Source organism: Strigops habroptila, chromosome 4 (assembly GCF_004027225.2).
Source record: "Strigops habroptila isolate Jane chromosome 4, bStrHab1.2.pri, whole genome shotgun sequence".
NCBI lineage: Eukaryota > Metazoa > Chordata > Aves > Psittaciformes > Psittacidae > Strigops > Strigops habroptila.
The window spans coordinates 50,006,849-50,028,356 of record NC_046358.1 but is presented as its reverse complement, the minus strand read 5'-3'; the positions used below and the strand labels follow the sequence as shown (position 1 = coordinate 50,028,356).

The 21,508-nt window shown below is 37.4% G+C and overlaps 1 protein-coding gene across 1 annotated transcript in view; it reads right to left on the bottom strand.

Moving 5' to 3' along the window:
* Positions 1 to 20,097, bottom strand: part of LOC115606393 (mucin-5AC-like) — a 55,943-nt gene extending 35,846 nt beyond the window's left edge. Inside the window, exons 1-24 of the mRNA XM_030482235.1 lie at positions 19,995 to 20,097; positions 18,020 to 18,091; positions 16,327 to 16,398; positions 15,111 to 15,372; positions 13,977 to 14,091; positions 13,291 to 13,381; positions 12,787 to 12,899; positions 12,078 to 12,294; positions 11,610 to 11,735; positions 10,463 to 10,580; positions 9,280 to 9,418; positions 7,485 to 7,595; positions 7,017 to 7,086; positions 6,155 to 6,292; positions 5,909 to 6,073; positions 5,056 to 5,150; positions 3,967 to 4,093; positions 3,149 to 3,404; positions 2,466 to 2,515; positions 1,737 to 1,837; positions 1,458 to 1,609; positions 788 to 926; positions 572 to 685; positions 64 to 243 (exon numbers count right to left, since the gene is read on the bottom strand). Coding sequence (XP_030338095.1) covers positions 64 to 243; positions 572 to 685; positions 788 to 926; positions 1,458 to 1,609; positions 1,737 to 1,837; positions 2,466 to 2,515; positions 3,149 to 3,404; positions 3,967 to 4,093; positions 5,056 to 5,150; positions 5,909 to 6,073; positions 6,155 to 6,292; positions 7,017 to 7,086; positions 7,485 to 7,595; positions 9,280 to 9,418; positions 10,463 to 10,580; positions 11,610 to 11,735; positions 12,078 to 12,294; positions 12,787 to 12,899; positions 13,291 to 13,381; positions 13,977 to 14,091; positions 15,111 to 15,372; positions 16,327 to 16,398; positions 18,020 to 18,091; positions 19,995 to 20,067 — 3,096 coding nt within the window. The 5' untranslated portion in view covers positions 20,068 to 20,097. The remainder of the gene's footprint in view (positions 1 to 63; positions 244 to 571; positions 686 to 787; positions 927 to 1,457; positions 1,610 to 1,736; positions 1,838 to 2,465; positions 2,516 to 3,148; positions 3,405 to 3,966; positions 4,094 to 5,055; positions 5,151 to 5,908; positions 6,074 to 6,154; positions 6,293 to 7,016; positions 7,087 to 7,484; positions 7,596 to 9,279; positions 9,419 to 10,462; positions 10,581 to 11,609; positions 11,736 to 12,077; positions 12,295 to 12,786; positions 12,900 to 13,290; positions 13,382 to 13,976; positions 14,092 to 15,110; positions 15,373 to 16,326; positions 16,399 to 18,019; positions 18,092 to 19,994) is intronic.
* Positions 20,098 to 21,508: the final 1,411 nt, after the last annotated feature.

Genomic DNA, 21,508 nt, shown 5'->3' with positions numbered 1-21,508 from the left:
TGACAGGTAACATGAATATGTTCTAGAAATAATTTTATCCAGGTTTTGGATTTTAAAATGTACCTCAAAGCTGGGACTAAGTTTGATGAATATACTGGTTTTTCTGTCCCACATGAGTATCAGACCAACAGTAGTGTCAACCACCAGGTAGATGCCCATGGAACGGATTTGGAATGGCATTTTTCCTCCAGGTGTCCTCTGGATGACATCAGAGTGTCCGTCACTGAGTACCAGCTCATAGTTCTACAACAGGAAAAGACAGAGGCCAATTAAAAAAGTCACCTGTTAGGTTATATAAGTTTATATATTGCCAGTAACTGTTCTTGAAATAATAACTCTATTATCATCAAAATTATTCTATTCAACAACCTCACATTAAGCAATTCTTCTTTAGAATTCCCTCCTTTGCTGTCTCTAGCAGAGAGCAGAACCGTTAGCAGTGAGCAAGGAAGTGTATTAACATTTTCGCTGTTTTGAAGGACACTTCTATGATGCAGTCTGTTTGGGACAGCTTGTTCTATCCTTCTGGCTCATTGGGCCTGGTGTACAACTTATTAAAGAAAATGCTTACCCCCAGGAAAACTTTAATAGACTTGGAGCAGGTGGTTCCGGTAGTACCACATGGAATGTTCTCAGTGATGACTCTGAAGGTTCCCTGATTCATACCTTGTTGACCACAATAGTTCTGAAACAGGGGAATTATATTCAGTGTTAACTATACTACATGATCATACGTAAAATACAAGGTACTTAGATAGTGCAAAAATCTGGGAAGGACTCTTGTTACCTGGATCAGAACATATTCACAGTCTCCTTCAAAATCGAAGCGTTTGCCATCAAAGGTGGTGTAATGCCCATCTCCATAAACAGAACAGGTTTCCAGGCAAGGTTCCTCAGAGCAGTGCCATTTTCTATTTCTACATGTGCTACATAAGACAAAAAGCACTCCAAATGTAAAAACCAGACATAGATAAAATACAGCTTTTATGTACATTCCTTCAAGGACATCAATCTGATTTTAAAATGCATTAAGCCCATAAGGAAAAAATAAGGTTTTCTCATTCTCAGAAATGCAGCACAGCTCAAGAGCCTTTGGGATTTATCCAAAGACTGTGTTACTTCATGATGTCATGAATAATTTGGGTTAGAAAATACTTTAAATATTGTTGCATGTATTGAAATGTAAAGATTGCCTGTGAGGAAAAAAGCTTTCTTGACTTGAATGTATATGACAACATCCAAACCATACTGTTCTTCTGACCACTTGGAACTTGTGTGCTGTGTACCATTATGAAAAACAGAGCTTGCTTTTTAGGTACTAAGTGGATCATCTTATGCAGGATTCCTTCTTGATATCAAGCAGATCTTGATACTGCTGGAGTGAAATGTTGTAATTCACCTAGAGTTTAAACTATTCTCAGATGCTTAAAAAAAATTATTTTTCTGTATGCTCTTACCAGTTGTTACAGCCAACTCTGATCGATTCTCCTGGAGTGTAGGAATTCCCATTGTGAACACATGGACAGTCCTCTGGATCTATACAGCCACCTTTGCCATCTAACACTTGATTATGAGGACATACACAGCCAGAGACACACTGCGTTCTGTACTGTAAGGACCATATAGAAAACATGACTTGAAACATTTCCTGTTGGAAGAGTTTTGCTGTAGCTGGTAATTGTAGAAGAAATCTAGTTTAATATGCTTTTAATTGGGTATAAAGAGTCTATACTTACACATTCCATGTCTACAGTCTGACAGCTCTTCTGGCATCCTGCTCCTATCACATCTGCAGTGGCATTGCCACAGTCAATATAGACCATGGGAGGTACACAGACTTAAAAAGACAAAAGCCATGAAAAATGTGAGATCAACCATGAATTTATATCTTTGTGGTTCTTTAATGCAGACTGAAGAAAAAAATAAAAGGGACTCCTTTGTGAGATACGGGTATCTTAAAATAATGTGTTTGACCAGAAAGAGAAACTGAATATTGTTTTGAAGTCATGCTCATCTGGTTTTGTGTTTCTGCTTGGACTACTCATAGAAATCAATGCTTAGTTATCTTTGTGAAACACTTGTTTTCGGAAAAATAAATAAGCAAATAAGTACCAACCAAAAGAAACCCCAAAACAAACTAAAAACCAGAAGAAAACAAAGATCTTGGTTTACTTTGTATTTGAGGGGAGCTTTAAGTTATTTTATTTAAAATATGGATGGTTTTCTTTTCACATTCAATAAGGTGACGGAGTATTCTTTTCCACTGGGTAACCCAGGGGGGTTAAACTTGTTTCAGGCATCTAAAAGGTATTTTGGGAATATCCTCTGTATTATGGAAGTCAACAGTTCATTTTCTTGATTGATTTCAGACTTGTACAGTTTGCATCATTATGACAGAAAAGAGAGAACTGGAAGGGGTGAACATGGAAAGGGAGAATTAAAGGAAGTGTTAAGTGATATGTCACCTGGTTCAGGTTTCTCTCCAATGCAGCTCAGCTTTCCATACGTACAAGTGCTATAAAAAAAAAAAAAAAAAAAATAGAATGCATATATTTTTGCTTTTCCTTGTTAAGTTTCCACCTGTTTCCTAATAAATTTGGAATAATGAAAAATTACTGTGTGATAAAGCAGAGAAAATGTGTCCTTTATCAGAATAGTTTCTATTGTTCAAAGATATTTTATATTAGAGCAGACCAAAAGACAAATATATTCTATAAAAAGATGGGTTTGCTCTTTCCATTTGCCATGTTAAGAGCTGTCCTTCAGAATAGTTCAGATTCCATTCATAACAGGAATACTCTGTAATGGGATTCTTAAGCATCTTTCACCATGGAACAAGTTGTTTGCAGTCATGGATAAGAAATGTGTGGTGGGGAGTGAGTGAGTGACTGACTGACTGGGTAGGAGTTGCTGTTAGACAAGAATAACCCACCACAGCATGGTTTGTTGATTTCCTGTAGCGGTCTAAGTACAATCTTCCAAACATGAATAGCCCTAGCAGTTTTTAAGGATCTGTGATTTTTTTTTTTTTTTTTAATTGAAACTTTTGGGGAGAGAAATGCATTTAATTTGAATAGACTGCATAATGTATATATAGTTTCATGACTACCTATATCCAATCTCATTCTTTTGTTTATAAATCTCTTACCACACAACACCATTGTCATGAATAACTTCTTCAGTAGACAGAGGCATTCCTTTGTAGTAACAAGGACAGCTAGAAGTAGGCACACATTTGCCACTTTCATCCATATAGGTTCCATTTATGCAGGTGCAGCCATCAACTGGGACAAACTTGATGTTGCATGTGACATCAGGCTCACTCAGAGACCGGCAGGTGGGTTGACAGGAATTGACATTGTAAGCGTACTCCAAGGATTTCGGACACAAGGTGGTGTATTTTGCTTGAGAGTAAAAAAGTGAGTTACATTTGTTGTTAATTTAAGAATCAGTGTAGGTATAAATGCAGTATTTGAGGTAAAGTATATATGATAAACATGGCAATGTATCTACGTGTGCTTTACTGATATCCTCAGAAGTGTAAATTTTTATTTTTTTTCTGTTAGAGCAGAATTTCCTGCTCTAAATGTGTCACAAATACAAATATTTTGTCCAGGTTAAAAAAATTAAAAAGCTCAATTATATTAATTCATACTGTGTTTTTATTTCATTGCTATTTTTATATTTTTTGTCAAAGTAAATTAGAAACACCCTACTTATGCCTATTGCAAGCGTATTGAGGTCCATGTTGCTTTTGCTGGTTCTGAGCAAGTAATCTAAAAAAGCCTCTCTTTTATATTGCTTACTGCTTGTCTTTTATGGTATTCCCTTCTTCCTTAAATTGTTGAAAATAGATGCTATACTGAAAACACAGTTTAACACAGTTTACTGTGGGAATCCCTGAAAGCTGCTGTGTGGGACTTTCTGGATGTCCATTTTTCAAGAGGAAAGGAAAGTAGAACTTACTGCAGGCTTTGCTCCTCCAGCCGGTGAGGAGAACTCCTTTAGCAGCACAGGCCCTGACATAGCTGGAAAGGGCAGCACACATGCAGACCTCACTCTTCTCACAGTTACAAGTGTCAAACATGCAGTTCTAGAGACAGAGGATGACATATGATCATCAGATTGTCATATCAAAACCATGGCGCTTATACTTATTATACTGCCATGTTTGTTAGAGCTAAAAGTGAGTGTAAGCCATATGCGTAAGTAAACATATGCGTGTTTTTCATTTGAAGATTTCATTGAGCACTTTAGAAGAGATTCTTTGCAAGGAGAGAGTAACTAGAGGTCCACATATTTAAACTGTTTTTTCTTTTTCTTGTTATGTTTTAATTTTTTCAGGTGTTGATAGATTTTCCAACTTTGGGACTTAGGCTTAGATGCTTGGGCTCTCTGCCTCAGAGGAATGAAGAAAAGAAGAAGTCATTTAATGTGTTGCTATGCCAGGCAAGGTCACTAAAATATTGTCATTCCAGAAGATGTTTCATCCAGAAGATGTTATTATAATCTTACAGGTTACTAATAACAGGGAGACTTTGTAAAGTTCCCAGACTGTTCCAGAGCTTCATCACCTTGAATTCTTTGAACATTTTTGTTCACATCTTATCTAAATCTTTTTGCTGCTTCTTGCATGTGTTTCTTGCCTTGTCTTGGATATATGCAAAAACTTTCTTAGAGCAGTTCAGAGCAACTAAGTGAAGTGCTAGTTAAGATTCTGACTAAAGCTTTCCTTATATCTCAGGAGGGACAGCTTTTAACTTTTGATCTGGTAAGAAGTCCAGGGAGTTCAAGGTCATAGGTTAGGCATTTAGGTTAGTACCTAAAAATAGGGCAGCAGGAATATGCCTGTTAAATTTATCCTCCCAGGAATGGAAGGAAAGATACCTTTACAAAGGAGTAATTATTATGGTGTTTAGATAAAAACAAACCCTTGGCTTGAAAAGAATTATCATGAATGCATCTCCTCTGAATTGGCAAGTTATTCTCTCAGGGGTTAATATCAGAAATCTGAGTCTTTTTCTTTTAAATGGGAAAAAGTTAAAGGCCAAGTACCTTCTGGTAAACTTCTGGATTCACTGTTGAGTGACATTCAGCAAAAGGTCCCATGGTATCAGAGAGTAGTCCACACCAGTGCTGAGCATACTGGTCTGTGAATTGAAAACATGATAAGAATTTCTGTTGCACTTCATTGTCCAAACTCTTGTATCAATGTAACCATACTTCCTGCAGGCAAATTGCAGAAGCTGAAGTTTACAATAGAATTCAGCTCTTCATTTGCTGAAACACAAACAGGCTTTCACTTCCTGTATACAGAAATACAAACTCTTCGTAAAATGGATACTCTTAGTTCATGGTAGTTGTCGTGGAATAAACTAAGACATGGTTAGCTGAATTTTGAAAAAGAGGTTCACGTTGTGAATTGAAAATATGCCAGTTCATCTCAGTAAACAGAAGAGTGGCTTGTGAATTCTCAAAAATTATGTATTTCAGTAGCTGAAATAGAGCCTGAGAGGTACAAAGCTCTGAACTGTAAGTCTGGTTCTCAGTTTAACAGTGGAAGAATCATGCGGAGTGCAAACTTCAGTGGGGATATGTACAGCTTTTTTTCCTGCATGACAATCAGTCCTTTCCAGGAATGGATCACTGATACACTGTATGGTTCCATTTTCTCTTAAGTAAGCTGGCAAAAACACTTGCTTTCTTCATCCAAAGGAATATTTTTGAAGATCCATAATATTATCCTAGTTATTATTTATTAATCAAAAACTTCTAGTGTCTGTTGAGGAAAATAGTGTGCATGCAAATGGTCCACTGTTATTTTGGCTAAGTGCTTTGTGGTTGATCAGCTTGTTCCTTCTTCCCATCTTAGAAGAGAAGAGAAAAGGTTTCTATCTAGCGAGCTTACCATTTTGTATGCTGACAGTACAGGGGTCCTCAAAGGTATTTTCAACATCAGGACAATTGGCCTGTGTTTTCCAAGTATTGCCAAAGACAGCTGAAGTACCCTCTACTACACCACTGGTGATTTTGAAATCATCTGTCTGCATGTCATTGAAGTTACCACAGAGACCTAAAAGGAGACAGATGGGTTGTGAAAGTCTCCTACAGAATTAAGCATACTGAAGGCAGTCGTTACGATAGGATCACTTACCACAGGTCTGCCCTTTATGTGATGGGTCTAAGTCTATAAAAAGTTGCATGAGGGGCACGAGCTGAACCTGTAGCTGAAGACCAAAGGTCGTTTGCAGAATGATGAAGAAAGATGATGGTCTGAAGATGGTGACATTTGCTAGGGTCATAAGAACAGAAGAGTTATAATTTCATATGTGATGGGCAGTTGAAATAACTGTTCATTAGGTAGAGAGATTCTATAGCTGTGTTTGATAGGATCTTAATATCTGAAGAAATGGGGGGAAATTATCTATACAGGATTCCAAATCCAGCACCATAACAGACTGTCTTTACCCTAAACAGCAAACGTATTAAAACCCTCCACTTTCTGCTAGGTGTTTTAAAATAAGGGGAAGAACACACACTTCTGTTGCTATTTAAAAGACTCCAACCATGGTTTGCTTTCTGTTCAGGTGCAGTAGTATCTGAGAAGAACTGACATGGAAGGAACTCTCCAATGATGAATGTGCACCAAATAAAGGGACAGAGGGAACACAGGGAACCAAACAACTTGAGATATTGGAGTTCTTTTGAATATCAGAATTTTTCTTTCCTCTCTTACGGCAGTATTTGAATCTGGAAGTGTGCAGTGATACTATTTACTTGAATTGAACCTCCATTTAATTAGATATTGCTAGAATTATTCCAAAATTTTGCTAAAATTGTAAGAGTTGAGTAAGCAAACCCTATTACTATAAAAAATGAGAGATTGTGCACTATTGGAGTACCTTGAATTTGCTGCAGTGTAACCAAAGGTAAAAATTTGCTTTAGTTTAACTGATGTAATAACATTTTAAAATCAAAACCAAGAAACACTACAGAAGTCTTGCAGAGGAACTTACCTGCAGAGAATGGCAGCTGTGTGTAGATCATGTTCACAAATACACTGCCAGAAGGCTGGATCACAATGTTCTGTCCACAAGAAAAGGCAATGGTTATCAAATTTATTTAGGAAAGGTAAATGTTTTCTATCTAGGATAAACAAAAAAAAAAAAATAAAAAATGAGGGAGACTGTGATGGTGTTCTGATTCCTATACTATTTCTCTAATCTTTATTATTGTGGTCCACTGACTGTCAAAATAAATAATCAAAAGCCCAGAGATAACTAAATGACAGATAACTATTAGGATCTTGGGCTCCAGTGTAGCTACTTTGTTCTTAAGTTTTCTTTGAATAATGTACAAATGAGAAAAAACAAAAAAATCTTTGCAGATTTCCCGTCTGTGCTGTTGTGTGTCATTTGCACTACTTGTCTATTAAGCTTTGAAAACATCTCAGCAGAATGTAGGTGTCTACATTTCCTACTTACAGTTTGTCCTCCACTGAGGCTGACAGTTACACCCTTTAGGCATGTCTCAGTGTCAGTCAGGCCACACTTGTAGATATCTCCCAGAACAGTGAATTCATTGCTATCACAGAGCTAGAAGAAAATAACAAAATACATTGTTGAAAGGATTTGTAAAATTAAAATACCGTTATGTTAAAGAGGTTCACACTTAAATAGTGTTCTTAGTAAAGTGAGTCTTCTGACTCACTTTATATTTTATATTCCATATTCCATTTCTTCCTGCTCATGTGTTTTTACGCATATGTATACAGTCACCAAGTCACTATCCTTTACTTCTGACATTCAAAGGCAAGTTAGACATACCAAGCTGAACATTCAAACTTGCTAATATTTAGGTAATACTAGTTTAATATGCTAGAGAAGAAGGAAGCGTGCCTTTCTTGCCCATTGGTTATGGTGTTTACCTGGGGGAGGAAAGAAATTGTTTCCAGTCTCTTCTGCACTGAATAAATTATCAAAGAACCTGGTAATTTGGACATTATTTTAACAGGTAGGAAATATGAATTTAAATATCCTCTCATAGGAAGAAATTGTGCTAAAATCACCATTCACTAAGCTATCAAATAAGGCCAAAAATTCAAATTTTTTCTCTCAGGTCTGATTTTCATAGGACTGTGACCTGCAAGCTATATTCAAAGTGTGCCTAATGGCCAAGATGTTACAGGGAAACATGCAGAAGGCTGTGATTCTTGATGTGTCTTATCACTTTCGTGGTGTAATGAAGATGAAATTGAGAACAGCTGAGATGCAGAATTACAGCCATCTGGAAATTTAGTGTTATAATTATGGGCTTCTTGACCTTTTGTGTCCAAATTTAGGATTTTTCTGTACCTCTACAGCCTCTGAGAATCTAATTTTACATGTTGGTGCCAAAAAGGGACTTTAATGTGTAAGCCTGATCTATGCTTCCATTCTGGATCGAGCCCAGTGCTTGTGAATCTCATCAGAAAGTTTCATTGCTTTAGTCTAATCTATTTCTAAATTACCTCATTCTAGCTAATGTCTATTTTGTTTTGTTTTGTTTTGTTTTTTTAATTCTCTTTCTTGGTATCATTCAGTTTGATCTTTCTGAGAACAGATTTTATTTTATTTAATATTTACAAAAATTGTTTATATCACTCATCCACTACAGATAGATGACAAATATACCTAGGGTTCTGAAATATGCAAACCTGTAGTCTTTATTTTAGATGTATCTACTCAGAATTCAGTCTCTACTAAACTAAAACCTCCAGTAAATCTTAGGTATTTTTCTAAGTAAGTAAATCATCAAATCCTAATTCAGGTTTTAGAATACATGTATGACTTCCTAGCTTTTTTGCTTTTAAACTCTAGGGTCTTCTATGTTTGCTGGTAAAGACTGTTTCGAAGGTTGATCATCTTAATGAAATAACTCTTCTCACATGAATTCTGTATAATAATTCCATTACAAATACTGTTAAAGAAATAAGCCATTGAACTATAAGGACTGTGACAAAAAGGACAGTACCAATGGACATAATAAATGCATTCCTCAGAAGTAGTTATAAAACACCAGACAGGAAATATTTAATTAAAAAATTGGTGAGAAGCATGGAGATTGTTTCATGGAACCTAAAAACTCTGCAATTCTTAGATGATGATCAAAGAATACAAAACTACTACATTATGTTTATTTAGTGATGTGATTGCCAGTTTTAATCAAAAAAACATTATATATGATAAAAACACTTTCCTTTAGCATATTTCTTTAGCAAGGATTGTGACTCATTTTTACCTTGGTTAGGACATAACTACAGTCTCCGAAGAAGGAATAATATTTCTCATCAAATGTTGAGATGTGGGAGCCTCCTTCAATACTGCAAGTTCCATGGCATGACTGGGTGACACAAGACCATTCACCTCCAGCACAGGTACTGAAATGAAGAAGGCATTCAGTAACTTTGGGTAATGCAAGTGTAAGTGAAATAAGAGACAAAAAGGACAATTGATGCTTTAATTTTCCTCTTGAGGCATTGATCATACTGTGAAATAAACCAACATTGCTTTGGAATCTCAGAATGAGTATGGGGCAGGCACATTTATATTAATGATGATTTTTTTATATATTGCTGTTCATTTCCAGTCTTTGTACAGATTTCAGTCCTGGTGAACCTGGCATCCATTCTGCTGCATATGAAAGATTGCCCCTCATCTCATTAGTATGGCTCAAGCTTCAGACATGTTAAGTATTTCTTGAAATATAACATGCGTGTTTGTGGTTCTTGTATTTGTAGATAGATAAGTAAATGTACCTACACTTATGCAATAATACTTCAGTACTTATAGTGATACTGAAAAAACATATATCTGTCAAACATGCCTCTCAAATGTGATCTCCCACTCTGCCTAATGCAATATATCCCTAAATGTCACAGCCTCCATAGTATTTCCATGAGCATCCTAGCATTACACTTTAGTGCTACAAAGGCTATAACACAGTAATTCACATTTTTAAACACCTCCAATATTTGAATTTGATTGTTTCTTTTGATTGATTGGTCTTGAAAATGGAGTGCCTATATCTAAACTCAAATATTTGCTTCCAAGTGTTGGAGAAAACAGAGATGTAAGTATCCTCTAAAAATGTGTAATCATGGAATCATAGAATAGTTAGGGTTGGAAAGGACCTTAAGATCATCTAGTTCCAAGGCCCCTGCCGTGGGCAGGGACGCCTTACACTAGACCATGTCACTCAAGACTCTGTCCAACCTGGCCTTGAACACTGCCAGGGATGGAGCTTTTACCACTTCTTTGGGCAACCCATTCCAGTGCCTCACCACCCTCACAGTAAAGAACTTCTTCAGCTGATATGTAGTTCCTCATTTATTTTTAAAGGGAAATTAGTAATTTTTCCCTGTCTTCAAAAAGTTCAGGTAATGCACCTATAAAAAAGAAGTATGAGAAAGGGAGTATGTTACCATGATCTGCATTTAGATGAGAAGGAGGCACCAGGAGCATAAGTTTCACCTTCGTAGGTACAATGACATTCTTTACGGGGAATGCAGCCAGCACCATTAATATCATCAAATACCATTCCTAGGGAAAGAAATGGTCTGTTATTCTTACTTTGCACTTCAGAGCCTGTATCTGTCTGTATGCCTGAAAGCATACATTCAATTTCTTCTGTATTGCACAGAAAAATGAATAGAAAATACTAAAAAATAATAGGACATAAACAATGTAGGGATTGAAGGGCTATATTCCATTGAAGCCTATTTAAAATCTTAGAGTGATCAAAAGAGACCTGTAGGGAAATACCTTTCTGTTGTGGGCTTCGTTAGAATGGAATTAGGATTAAAATTGCTAGATAATGAGGTGGAATAAATGAACCATTTGTAAGATTGCCCAGGGACATATGTAACAGTACATATACTGTTTGTACAGTAAATAGTTTTATACCCAAAGGCAGAGGATTATCTAAGAGAAGTCAATGCAATTATACAAAAAAAGTGATGGTGGATTCTGCAGGACATTAGGAAAGATGGGCAGAAGAGCTGCAAGGAGTGAAGATCCTACTATGGAGTCACTCACGACAGCAACAATTCTCAGTCCCAGAAATAAGTGTGGTTTGTCTTGTACTGATACTCAGTTCTCATACATAATTCTCTGAAGTGCCAGATTTTACACACTGCCTAGTGCTCTCTCAGCTCCTTGTTTAGACATGCAGCACTGGGCAGAAAGGGTTTTGTAATTTGGGAAACCAGATGCAGCTCTATTAACACCAGGAGTTATCATTGCGGGTAAAGTGTGATTATATATTATGTACTTTCTGTGAACTGAATAGGGATGCTGAGAATAGAAGACATACCCTTATTGTTAGGGATGGAGTATCTTATTCTCAGTTCAGTCATTATGTACATGTCTCAGACACATTTATCATTTAAAAGGGTAGTTTTAGTAATCTCAATAGAAATGGTGCTTGTGTATCGAGGAAGAAATGTAGTTATTAGTTTGATGATATAATAACAACGGTGATGTGAGAATGACAAGAGTAGGAAAGTTGTTAAATGTGTACAGGTGTTATGGTGGTTCTGGTTATGAGAAGAGGGCAGGAAATAAGCTTGCCTGGAGGACAGACGCAGCCATCTGTACAGTGATCTTCACAAAGTGCAGATCGTTCCGGGTTGCTGCATGTGTCAGAGCAGGGGGAGCCACACTCCTGATATTGCATGTTGAAAGGACATGATTTGGCTGAAAGTAGAAAAAGTATTATAATGCCAACTTTTCTTTTGAAATGTTGAGAAAACGGTATTTGTAATTTGGATTGTTTTCTGTCAAGATATAAAGGGGAATCCTGATCCAAGTGGAGGCCGCAACATTTCAGACTTTCTGGTATATTTTGAAAACCCTTAATAATGCAAAATCCTCTAAACTTCCCTATTTCCGAAGTCTTCAGGTTAAAGCTGATTTAATGAAAATTACATGCATCTTTAAATGGTGGGCTTCTTTGTAAAAAAAAAATAATTCACATCTTTGAAGGTTACTAGATACAGGTAGCAAGGACAGATAAAAGTCCCTTCCCAAGATACTTACGACACAGTTCTGAGGTTCTCCAGTTCAGAGGCTGTCCACCTGCATGAGCACACTGCCGGGAGTATTCAGCAAAGGTGTTGCACATACAGAAGTCAGCCATAGAGCTATCACAGTGGCATAAGTCTTGTATGCAAGTTTCAATGTAGTCCTGAACATTCACAAGTGCATTACAGCTTGTAAATGCTGTACTGGTTAATACTGTCTCACAGATAGAAGCCTAGAAGTGAAAATAAAGTAAAACAAGTTTTAGAAAATATGAAACTAATTGTTAAGGCAGGTAGCAGAACAAATCAAAGGTTCATCTAGTCCAAAACCTGTCCAAGAGTAGCTATAGGCAGATGCTTAAGGAAAAGTCTAACAATAGGGCAAGTACATGTAGGACTCCTTTGATTAACTCCCGTATCTTCCTGTACCTTGAGTTACTTTCAGCTCAGGTGATTTCCCAAGCATTATACGGTTTCTTTACATTAAGACATCTTCAATGAATTTCTCTTCCATGAAAATATCCAGTCTTCTCTGAAGGGTAATGAAACTTTTTGGCATTCACTTTAGCAAAGAATAAAAAACTAAATTTAGAAAATTTTTCTCTCTGGACCTACGGTTGAGTCATATTCATGTTATATTTTTCCCAGTTCCAACAAATTTTCTCTAAAGACAGAGAGAATGTATTTTATACTGAGAAAACAAATTTTGAGAGAGGAGTTCTTACAAATTCAGCTGAGCAGTTCATTAGAACAGCAGAAGGAACAGGATCAGCACACTGCTCTGTGGGTCCGTCAATCTTCTGTCTATTCCCAAACTGTATGGGAGTCAGCTTTGTCTCTGTAAAAAGCAGTCCAAATATTAGAATAATATTTACTTTTTTTACAGGCTTTTGCATGGAGATATTTTCTTTTGTGACACTACCAGCTATGACATGAATAGTGATTACCAAATAATATCACTATAATATGAAAGGCAAAAGGTGGTGAATAAATTATACAAGGAACTGGATCCTAACTATTGAAAACACATAGAAAGTTGCATGTGGCAGGTCTTAAAAGATTTAAGTGATGGAAGCGATCTAATACATCTCAAAGTCCTGACATCATAGAAATACATAAAGAAGTGTCACTAATTTTGCCGTCAATGCGATCCATAACTATGTTACAGTATACCTCTAAGAGAAAGAAAAATAGAGCACCAATACTTAGTAATGCTTTTTATTACTTACTCTCTGAAATAAATTCGTTGCTGACTGGAATTCCATTGAAGTCCCCACATAGTCCACAAGTTTGATTGGCATATTTCTTATCTAGTTCCACCTAAAAGAAATGAGGAAAGAGCTTAAGTTCATAGTAATGTCAGCCTTGATTTTTAGGAACACAGACTACATCAATATTGCTTATGTACTCAAAAGTTGATATATGTATTCTGTGCAGACTGTGTTATGTGGTTGTTGTGTGATAACAAGGTAGGCACCACTGGAAAGATCAGTGACCGCCAAGAAAAACTCGGTCTTATCCTAGCCCTGGGGCAATGAACGTCAGCACATTGCCAGTTCTGCAATCAGAGGAGTACTTCACTGTGGTGTGGGAATGTTATCATTGGGGGTCTATTCGCAGAATCAACTAGGTTGAAAAAGACATTTAAGATCATCAAGTCCAACCGTTACCCCAGGACTGCCAAGGCCACCACTAAACCAGGTTACTAGAGGTCTCGTTTTGATCCTGAGCTGAGCTTGATGGGGAAAAAAAAAAGAAGGGCAATTGGGAGAAGACTGGAAGACAGAGCAATACACTAAAAATGGACACAAATCCCAAAGTAACTAATGCCTGCCTGGTTAATGAAGACTGCAAAGATGTAAATAGCCTATTTTCAAAATACATGCCTTCTGCCAAATTTTGGATGTTCTCTTACCAGAAGGGCATCCTCTTCATTCCAAAGGAAAGTCAGTCCTATCTTGGCAGAAACTTTCAAATAGCTGTTACTTCTCTCTATTAAGACTCCCATATGGCTGTAGGGCATCTGAACCCTGGGGAAAGATCACTGTAATTCAGCTGAGGTAGGGCCAGAATATCCATTGCAGATCCACACTGATATCCTTTGTCATTCATTTTGAGAAGCTTTGACATGCATAGGTGAGGAAATTAGAGCAGTAACTAAATACAGACATCACAAGTGTTTTGTCTGTTTCCTGTACAATTGCTTCTCATTGTGCAAATTGATCAGTCTTGCTTTCCCTGCTGTTCCTTTTGGCTATCTCTGTTAATGGTGTTTTGCTAGGTAGAATGTTGGCATGTGTCTTTAGTTGTATTGATCAGAAAACTGCAGGGAGGTTCTGTTTTGCAGGCAGTATGCTTCACGATATTGCTATTTACTCCTTAAAGCCCTTGATAATAAAGGGATAGACTCTTTAGGCTTTCTGTGGCATGAGTGCCATTCACAAAGGTGTATCAAGATAACCTTTAGACTAGCTCACTGTACATAGCTGCTATCATACACAACTCGCTGTGGGATATCTGCTCAAATATTGACCCAGCCTCTTGGGCAGGTTTCACACCCTGTGCCAAAGTCAGTGCTACCCTTGCTGCATAGATAGCAAATTTCCAGAGAGGCTCATTTTAAATGAGTGCAGGTACAAGCTGCAGTCACTACTTAACTGCATATTGTTCAATGCAAGGGCAAAAGCCATCAAAAATTCCTCTCAAAGATCCTGCTCTGGTAGAAATAATGTGAAGTAGAAACTAAAGAGTGTAAAAACCTAACACTTTGGCTGAATCCAGTTTATAGACTCAGTTGTAAACATACATTATTGTAGCAGTGGGGCAGCATCTGGGATATAGCTCATCTGAACAAACTGGACACAGGGATAATCTTCAGAAGTAGCAATTAGCTTAATCAGGCACTCTTATTTTTGTTGATAATTCAGGAAAGACCTGAGCCCACCAGCTGCTTGGGAAAAATGTGAGATCAGAGGAGGGAAAGGGGTGCTCGCTCAAAGAGCCCACTGGGAGCAAGAACAATGATGGCAGTTTCAAGTTATGAACATACAATTTGCCATCAAGCAGGACAGAGCCACGGGTCAGTTCAATCACTGCTCCTTCCAGCTTCATGATGACATGAGTGATCATGGTAGCATTTTCCACCATTGTACGCCTGATCTGGATGTTGAAGTCCTCATAGGAAGATTTGCAGTTGGATGCAAAGATGTAATTGCAGACCCCAGGGAAGTAAAAGATGTCTCCATCAAAGGTCTTGAAGTGGAAGTTACCCCATGTGCTGCACACCCGGCCATTGTGAGAAGGGTTGCCAGCTGTGGATTCAAAATAAGCAGTAAGAATTTTCTGTAATTTGCTGTAGAAACCCTCCCTTTAGTTGCTTTTCCCCTTCTATTTCTTTTACTAGCCTCTGTCCAAAAGCCCATCTTTTGTTTTCCTTCTCGTCGAACTGTTGGTTTATCAATCTGTTATTTATTTAGTTCAGTATAGGGCCTAAGATCAGAAGAGACCTCCTGGGTGACTGTGCCCAGTGCTCTGGTTCTGCTGACAGCAATATTCTATAAATCCTTTCCTAAATTTATGAAGTTCTAAAGTTTCACCATAAAACCAGTTTAAATTTAGTTTAAAAATAGATGGTACTCCTACTAGGGAAGGCCACTCATAGCCACACTCTTTAAATGGCTGGAAGACTTTTGCCAGCATCTTCCAAAACATATTCCTGTCTCATGTATGCCTGGTTGTTCTTCTGCCAGTATTACACTTCACCTTGAAGGGGTTCCACCTCACTGCTCTTCCCCCCACTCATTATAGGAGTCACTTATCTCTTTTCAGTCCGTATTTCCTTACAAGCAGGCTCTTCTATCTTCCTAGTTATCCTCACAGTCCCTCTCTGCATCCTTCCAGATTTAGACTCACCCTGCTTCAACATGGCTAGTCAGAATTGTACACTATACCCTAAATAAGGTGTCTCACCAGTCTTTTGAACACATGAATAGTTCCCTCTCTTTAATAGAAGTACGGTGTGTGATTTATCCAAGTATTATATTTAGATATATATAATTTTTTTAACAGCTGAATCATATTAACAAAATATAGGCTGAGTGCTGGAGTCACATCTAGATTATCCTTGTTACCTGATAAACTGACTACTTTTCATGTTCATTTTTTATTCTATTATGCTAAGGGATCTTACACGATTTATTAATCTCTTCAGCCACTCCATGATCACCTGTGTGAATACCTGAACCATGACAGATTGTTTAACTTACCTTTTAATGTCAATGTGTTTTGAAATGGTGGAATGATTGTCACTTCTTGCGATTTTGAAGCTGGTGGAAAATCTAAGGGAGAAAAATTGCTAAGTTTAATCTTAATAGAAATACTAAAAACTTTTAGAGATTACCTATCTCTTAGTGATTAACATTTGCTAGTACTAGTTACACTATAGGGGTAAGTTTCTACAAAGTTTTAATGATGGTTTTTACATAGTGCTTTGTGTTCTTTCTGTATATTTCACTAACAACCAAATGCCAAAGACAATGCTCTTTGGCTGTAGTACTTTCTTCCGTCGTTTGTCCAAGACCCACATCTGATGCTGGCCCTGACGTTCTGAACTCAAAAACACCAATCTGATCCTTAAAGCACAGTGTTCAACAATGCAAAAAAAGTGGTGCTAATGTCTATGTCTGAACCTTTGACACTCAGTACACCTAGGAGCAGAAAGTTACTGAAGAATATTAGAAGCTGAGGATGAGAAATAGGAGCTAGTATTTTATGAAGCTTTTATCTTCCTTTGTGCTGAGACATGTATGTTTGCATAACCAACTCTAAGCAGATTTTTTTTTTAAATCTGAGAAACTTTTTAAATTCTGAGAAACTTTTATCATGTACTTTTCATGCAAAGACTTCTATTGGTAGGATCCAGCCCTAAATTTTCTATGTCCAAATCCAGTGTTTTCTCTTTGGATCCAGTAATGAAAGGGATAGAATACTTAGAGAACCTGCAATGTGATTTTCTTAACACGAGAGTCTGAGGAACTGATGCAGATTCTCCCTTGAAAATATCAAAATCATAGAATTTGATGACTTCCAAACTGTAGATTGTGCAACATCAGTCATTGACTTCTGTATTTAGAAGAAAAAACAACACTAAGACAAATACATGTTTTAGAAGGACAATCTCATTTAATCTTGATATAAGGATTTTGAGGAGAAGCGCAAATATTACCTTCCTTGACAATCTGTTCCAATAATTAAATGTACTCATTATTAAATAATTTGTGGTTCACTTCCAGTTTGGGTTTATCACTATTTTAGTTGCCAGCTAGTGACCTCACAAGTTACAGATTGCAGAGCAGTCTTAATCATTAATTGTTTCAGCCTGCCACCACTAATATACCAGTCGGCATTGTATCCTTTCACTCTTATTTTGCTGTGTACATTTGTGGTGTTTGCTCTGTAAAGTTATGTGTCATGCATGATCTTGTAGTGCTGAATTATTCTAATGCTTAAGGTAGTTGCAGTTTTCTTATTCTCTCACGAGTAATGCGGTCATGTTGACACAGCATAACAAATGTATCTTTTTTACCTACTATCCAAGTACCTTGGTGATACGTATATATATACACACCTCTTCTGAAAACACACTTTTAGATAGAAGATATGTACTTTTCATGAAGTTAAAGATTAGAGAACTGTATCGTATCAGTAGCCTAGATCCACTGGGCCAGATCTCAGAGGAAGTTCTCCAGTTCAGAGCAGTCAGACATCGACTGAGAATTGCATATATTGTACAGAGAATTTCTCTCCTCCCCTCCTTCTTTTTTTGTTGGAGGGGGTTGGGGCAGGGGAAAGAAGGGAAAGGATGTTCTAGCTAGGAATGAGAAGATTCTAGTAATCTTATTATTGCTCCATTTCATTTGGGACAAAATCTTAGAAGTAGATCAGCATGAAAATACTTACTTTTTTGTCGCTGCAGGATGGATGGAGAAACATAGTTCGATTTTGTTTGTTGTTCATCATCCTGGGCTTGAACTACATCAAACAGAGTGTAGGAGGAAAATGTTACTGTATAATTTTCTAGAGTTCCCTCATCATTTCTCAATTATATCTGTTTAAGCATGCAACAGTCAGTATATCAAAAATTGCAAAGCTATCTTCATGTATAAGAAGTCAGATTTGCATCAGGACCTGTGCTACATGCAACCATGATGGCCATAAACCACAACTTCAGCTCTTTTTCTTTTTTTTTTTTTTTGGGTAATGAATTACTTCAGAGAAGCCACCAAAAACACGCCTGTGATAATTTGGGCAGATTCTTATTCCATTATTGTCACAATACCCCTGGATGCCCTTAGAAGCTTTTCAGATAAAGGGCTTCATTTTCTTATTTTTTATGATTAGTGTGTGCTTTAAGCATCAGTAAACCCCTTAGTCTAGCCAGAGGGCTTTAAAAATAGGTCCCTTTTGTACAGAAAGGATTAATTTTAGAGTTAGAGGACTGATCTCTGTCCTCTCTCACTGAAAGCCAAAGTTACTCTGTATTTTACACTTTCAGGCACTTTTCGTAATAAGCAGCAGTAGGAGAAGTCCACACAGAAAAAGTAGATCTTTCCAATAGATACATTTGTGACTTTTGATTTTGATTCCACTGGAATGGAATGAAAAATGTATGTGTTCCTATTAGAATAGGAATACATACAAGATCTGCAGGGGCCAGAGGGGCTTTTAATGCACCGCTTAGTTCATCAGAGGGTGATGCAGGGGAGGCAGTGCTGGCTGGGGAAAACCGACAAGGCAGGCTCACCCTCTGCTGCATCCTACAAGGGCAGTCAGTGGGGATCACCGCTAGAGGAGCTAATGTTGAAACCAGACCTGCAGAGAGCTCCTTAAGTCCCTTCCTTTTTGCACCACCTGGGGGTCTGCAGCTGGTGTTGGAAGGACACATTGTGCCTGTTCATAAGCTATGAGCTATTCAGTGCTTCTGGGTTTCTCTTGTCCACTGCCTAGCCTCAGAGAACTTTTTGCTTCTCTTTCCACATACTGTATGGCACCAACACTGACGCCTGCCATATTCATTTCAGATACCCATTTCCATTGCATGGTGTGGTAATGCTACAGCTAATCTTTTGATGGGCTATTCTTTGACACTACCACTTTTTAACATAAGTTAGTGTGGAACTACCTGAAAGTAGGAAAAAAGTAAAATAACACCATAGGATCTGTGTCTGAGATCAAAATGCACTAAAACCTAACACTCTTACCTTAAACTTTAAGGGAAACTATCACGTGAAATATATGTAAAAAGATTTCCACTCATCTGTGAGTATTAAGTGCCCTCTTGGAATATTAAAGGCAACTCCATTTGTTTTTGCCCCATCAAAACCCAACCCTATGCTCTAAGCTTTTTTGCAACCTCATGTGCACAAATAGATGAACTTTTAAAATCTGTTGTCCAGTGCTTTTCAAGCAAAATCACTTTTTCTCAATACTGTATCATCAGCTGACAAACAAACAAAACTCTTAATAATGCATGCAGACAGACTCCATGGATTTCTTGCTTTCTAAAGCCACTTTTGCACCTTTTTGTTTGTGCATTTAGAAATGCTGTACCACCTTGAAGTGGATATCAAAAGCTAAACGCAAATCTTGACGAGTTTTGGTAGAAATTTAAGTTCTGAGTTCCACTGAATTCAGTGGAGCTATTCATGATTTCAACTGGAGAAAATAGGATAAGAACATGGACTACAATATAAGCTTTCAAGACAGTTATTTTCCTCTCTTTAGGAAGGAAAGTTTTTGTAACAGAAAAGAAAATCTTGCATAAAGCTAACAGGTTCATTAGCTTCACAAAGCCCAGAAAAAAACATTTCAAACTCCAAAGCAGATTGTAAACTCTTTAAAACAGTAAAAATGTCAAGCAAGTGAATCTTCCTACCTTTGATCTGTACGAAGGCAAGTGCTAGTATTGATATCCATAGTGGTATTCGCATCCCACCACCTGTACCCATCTTCTGGAAGTCCAGTAGAAACTACCGAACAACCTGCCTCTGAGGAAATACCTGCCTGTTCCCGAGTCTTATATAGTGAGAGTAGGTTTTGGCTTGGTTCCCAGATTGTTTCACAAGGTTCTTAAAAGGTGGGGCTTCAGACATTTTAGTTTTCCTTTGCAGGTGCAGAAGTAAATAGAGGATGCTCTGACATTCCCTCAGTATTTGCACTCAAGGAGGAGTCTTCTTTCTGCAGGTCTTTTTAATGAAGTGTCGAGAAGTGAGCAGGAAGAATTTTTGCTCAGGCTTAGTCTTCCCAAGCTCTTATATATTATGGGATAAATAAAACTGGAGGGACTTTTAAGTGACTTTGGAGCAGGAGCTTGGAATGAATTATTTCACTTTTTTTTTTTTTTTTTTTCCTCCTTATGGTAAAGAACAGCAATTTACCTTCTCAAAAAACCCAAGGAAGTTCCATCTGACAAATTGTTTTTGATGAGTTTTTCACCTATGTAGCTACTATGCCTGTGAAAATAGAGAAATCAGACATTATCTAAGGTCAACATTTATCCACAGGCCAGGCACAACACAGGGCTATGCAGTGAAAATCCTTCAGCATTGGAGAGTCAATGATATGCACCTTTCCTTGAGGTATTCTTCTTCTCACATGGGCAGTTTTAGTGCTACTTCAGCTGTTTCGTGGTGTTACTTCACCATAAAAAGCTAGATTCATTCTATCTACAATGAAAAAAATGTATTTTCTTGGTCATTGCTGTTTCTAGAGACACAAGAAGACTGATTTGCAGGAATGTCCTTTGGAATGTTCCTTATCTTAGGAACAGTTAAAGGGTGAACAATGTTTTATGAATATTGTAATACATTTATTTACAGCTATATTACCTTTGTGAATTAACCTTCTACAGTATGTTACCCTGGGCTGTAGAGAAACACAGTCTTTCAGTGGGAGGACAGATCCCATAATCCCACATGGGATCAAACAGCTCCTGCAAAGATGGTCTCCATATTCTCTGGCAAAAGGATGAGGCAAAATTAGGTTTAAACTAGAAATGAAGTTTAGGTTAGCCATTCGGGAGAAAATTTCTTTTTGCAAGGATGGTGAAGTACTCATATAGGTTGCCCAAGAAGATTGTCCATCTTCAGAATAGGTTAGAAAAACTACCTGAGAATTGTGTAACTGCTGTTGATAGTGATAGTACCCTGGGGCAGGGAGATAGACAGACTAAATGGTCATTTGGGATTCTTTCAAATGTGATTTTCTATGATTTTTTTCTGAAAAATAACATGTATTCTCTCCATTGAAGCAGTTCTATTTGAGGAAGTAACCTCAACATTGAGAGAAAGAAAAGGCATATTTTTCCCCTAAGCAGTAAAGAGAAGCAAGAAAAGATGCTCTCTTTCCTGAACATTTTTAAAGTAGAATTGGTTATTAATATTTAAATAA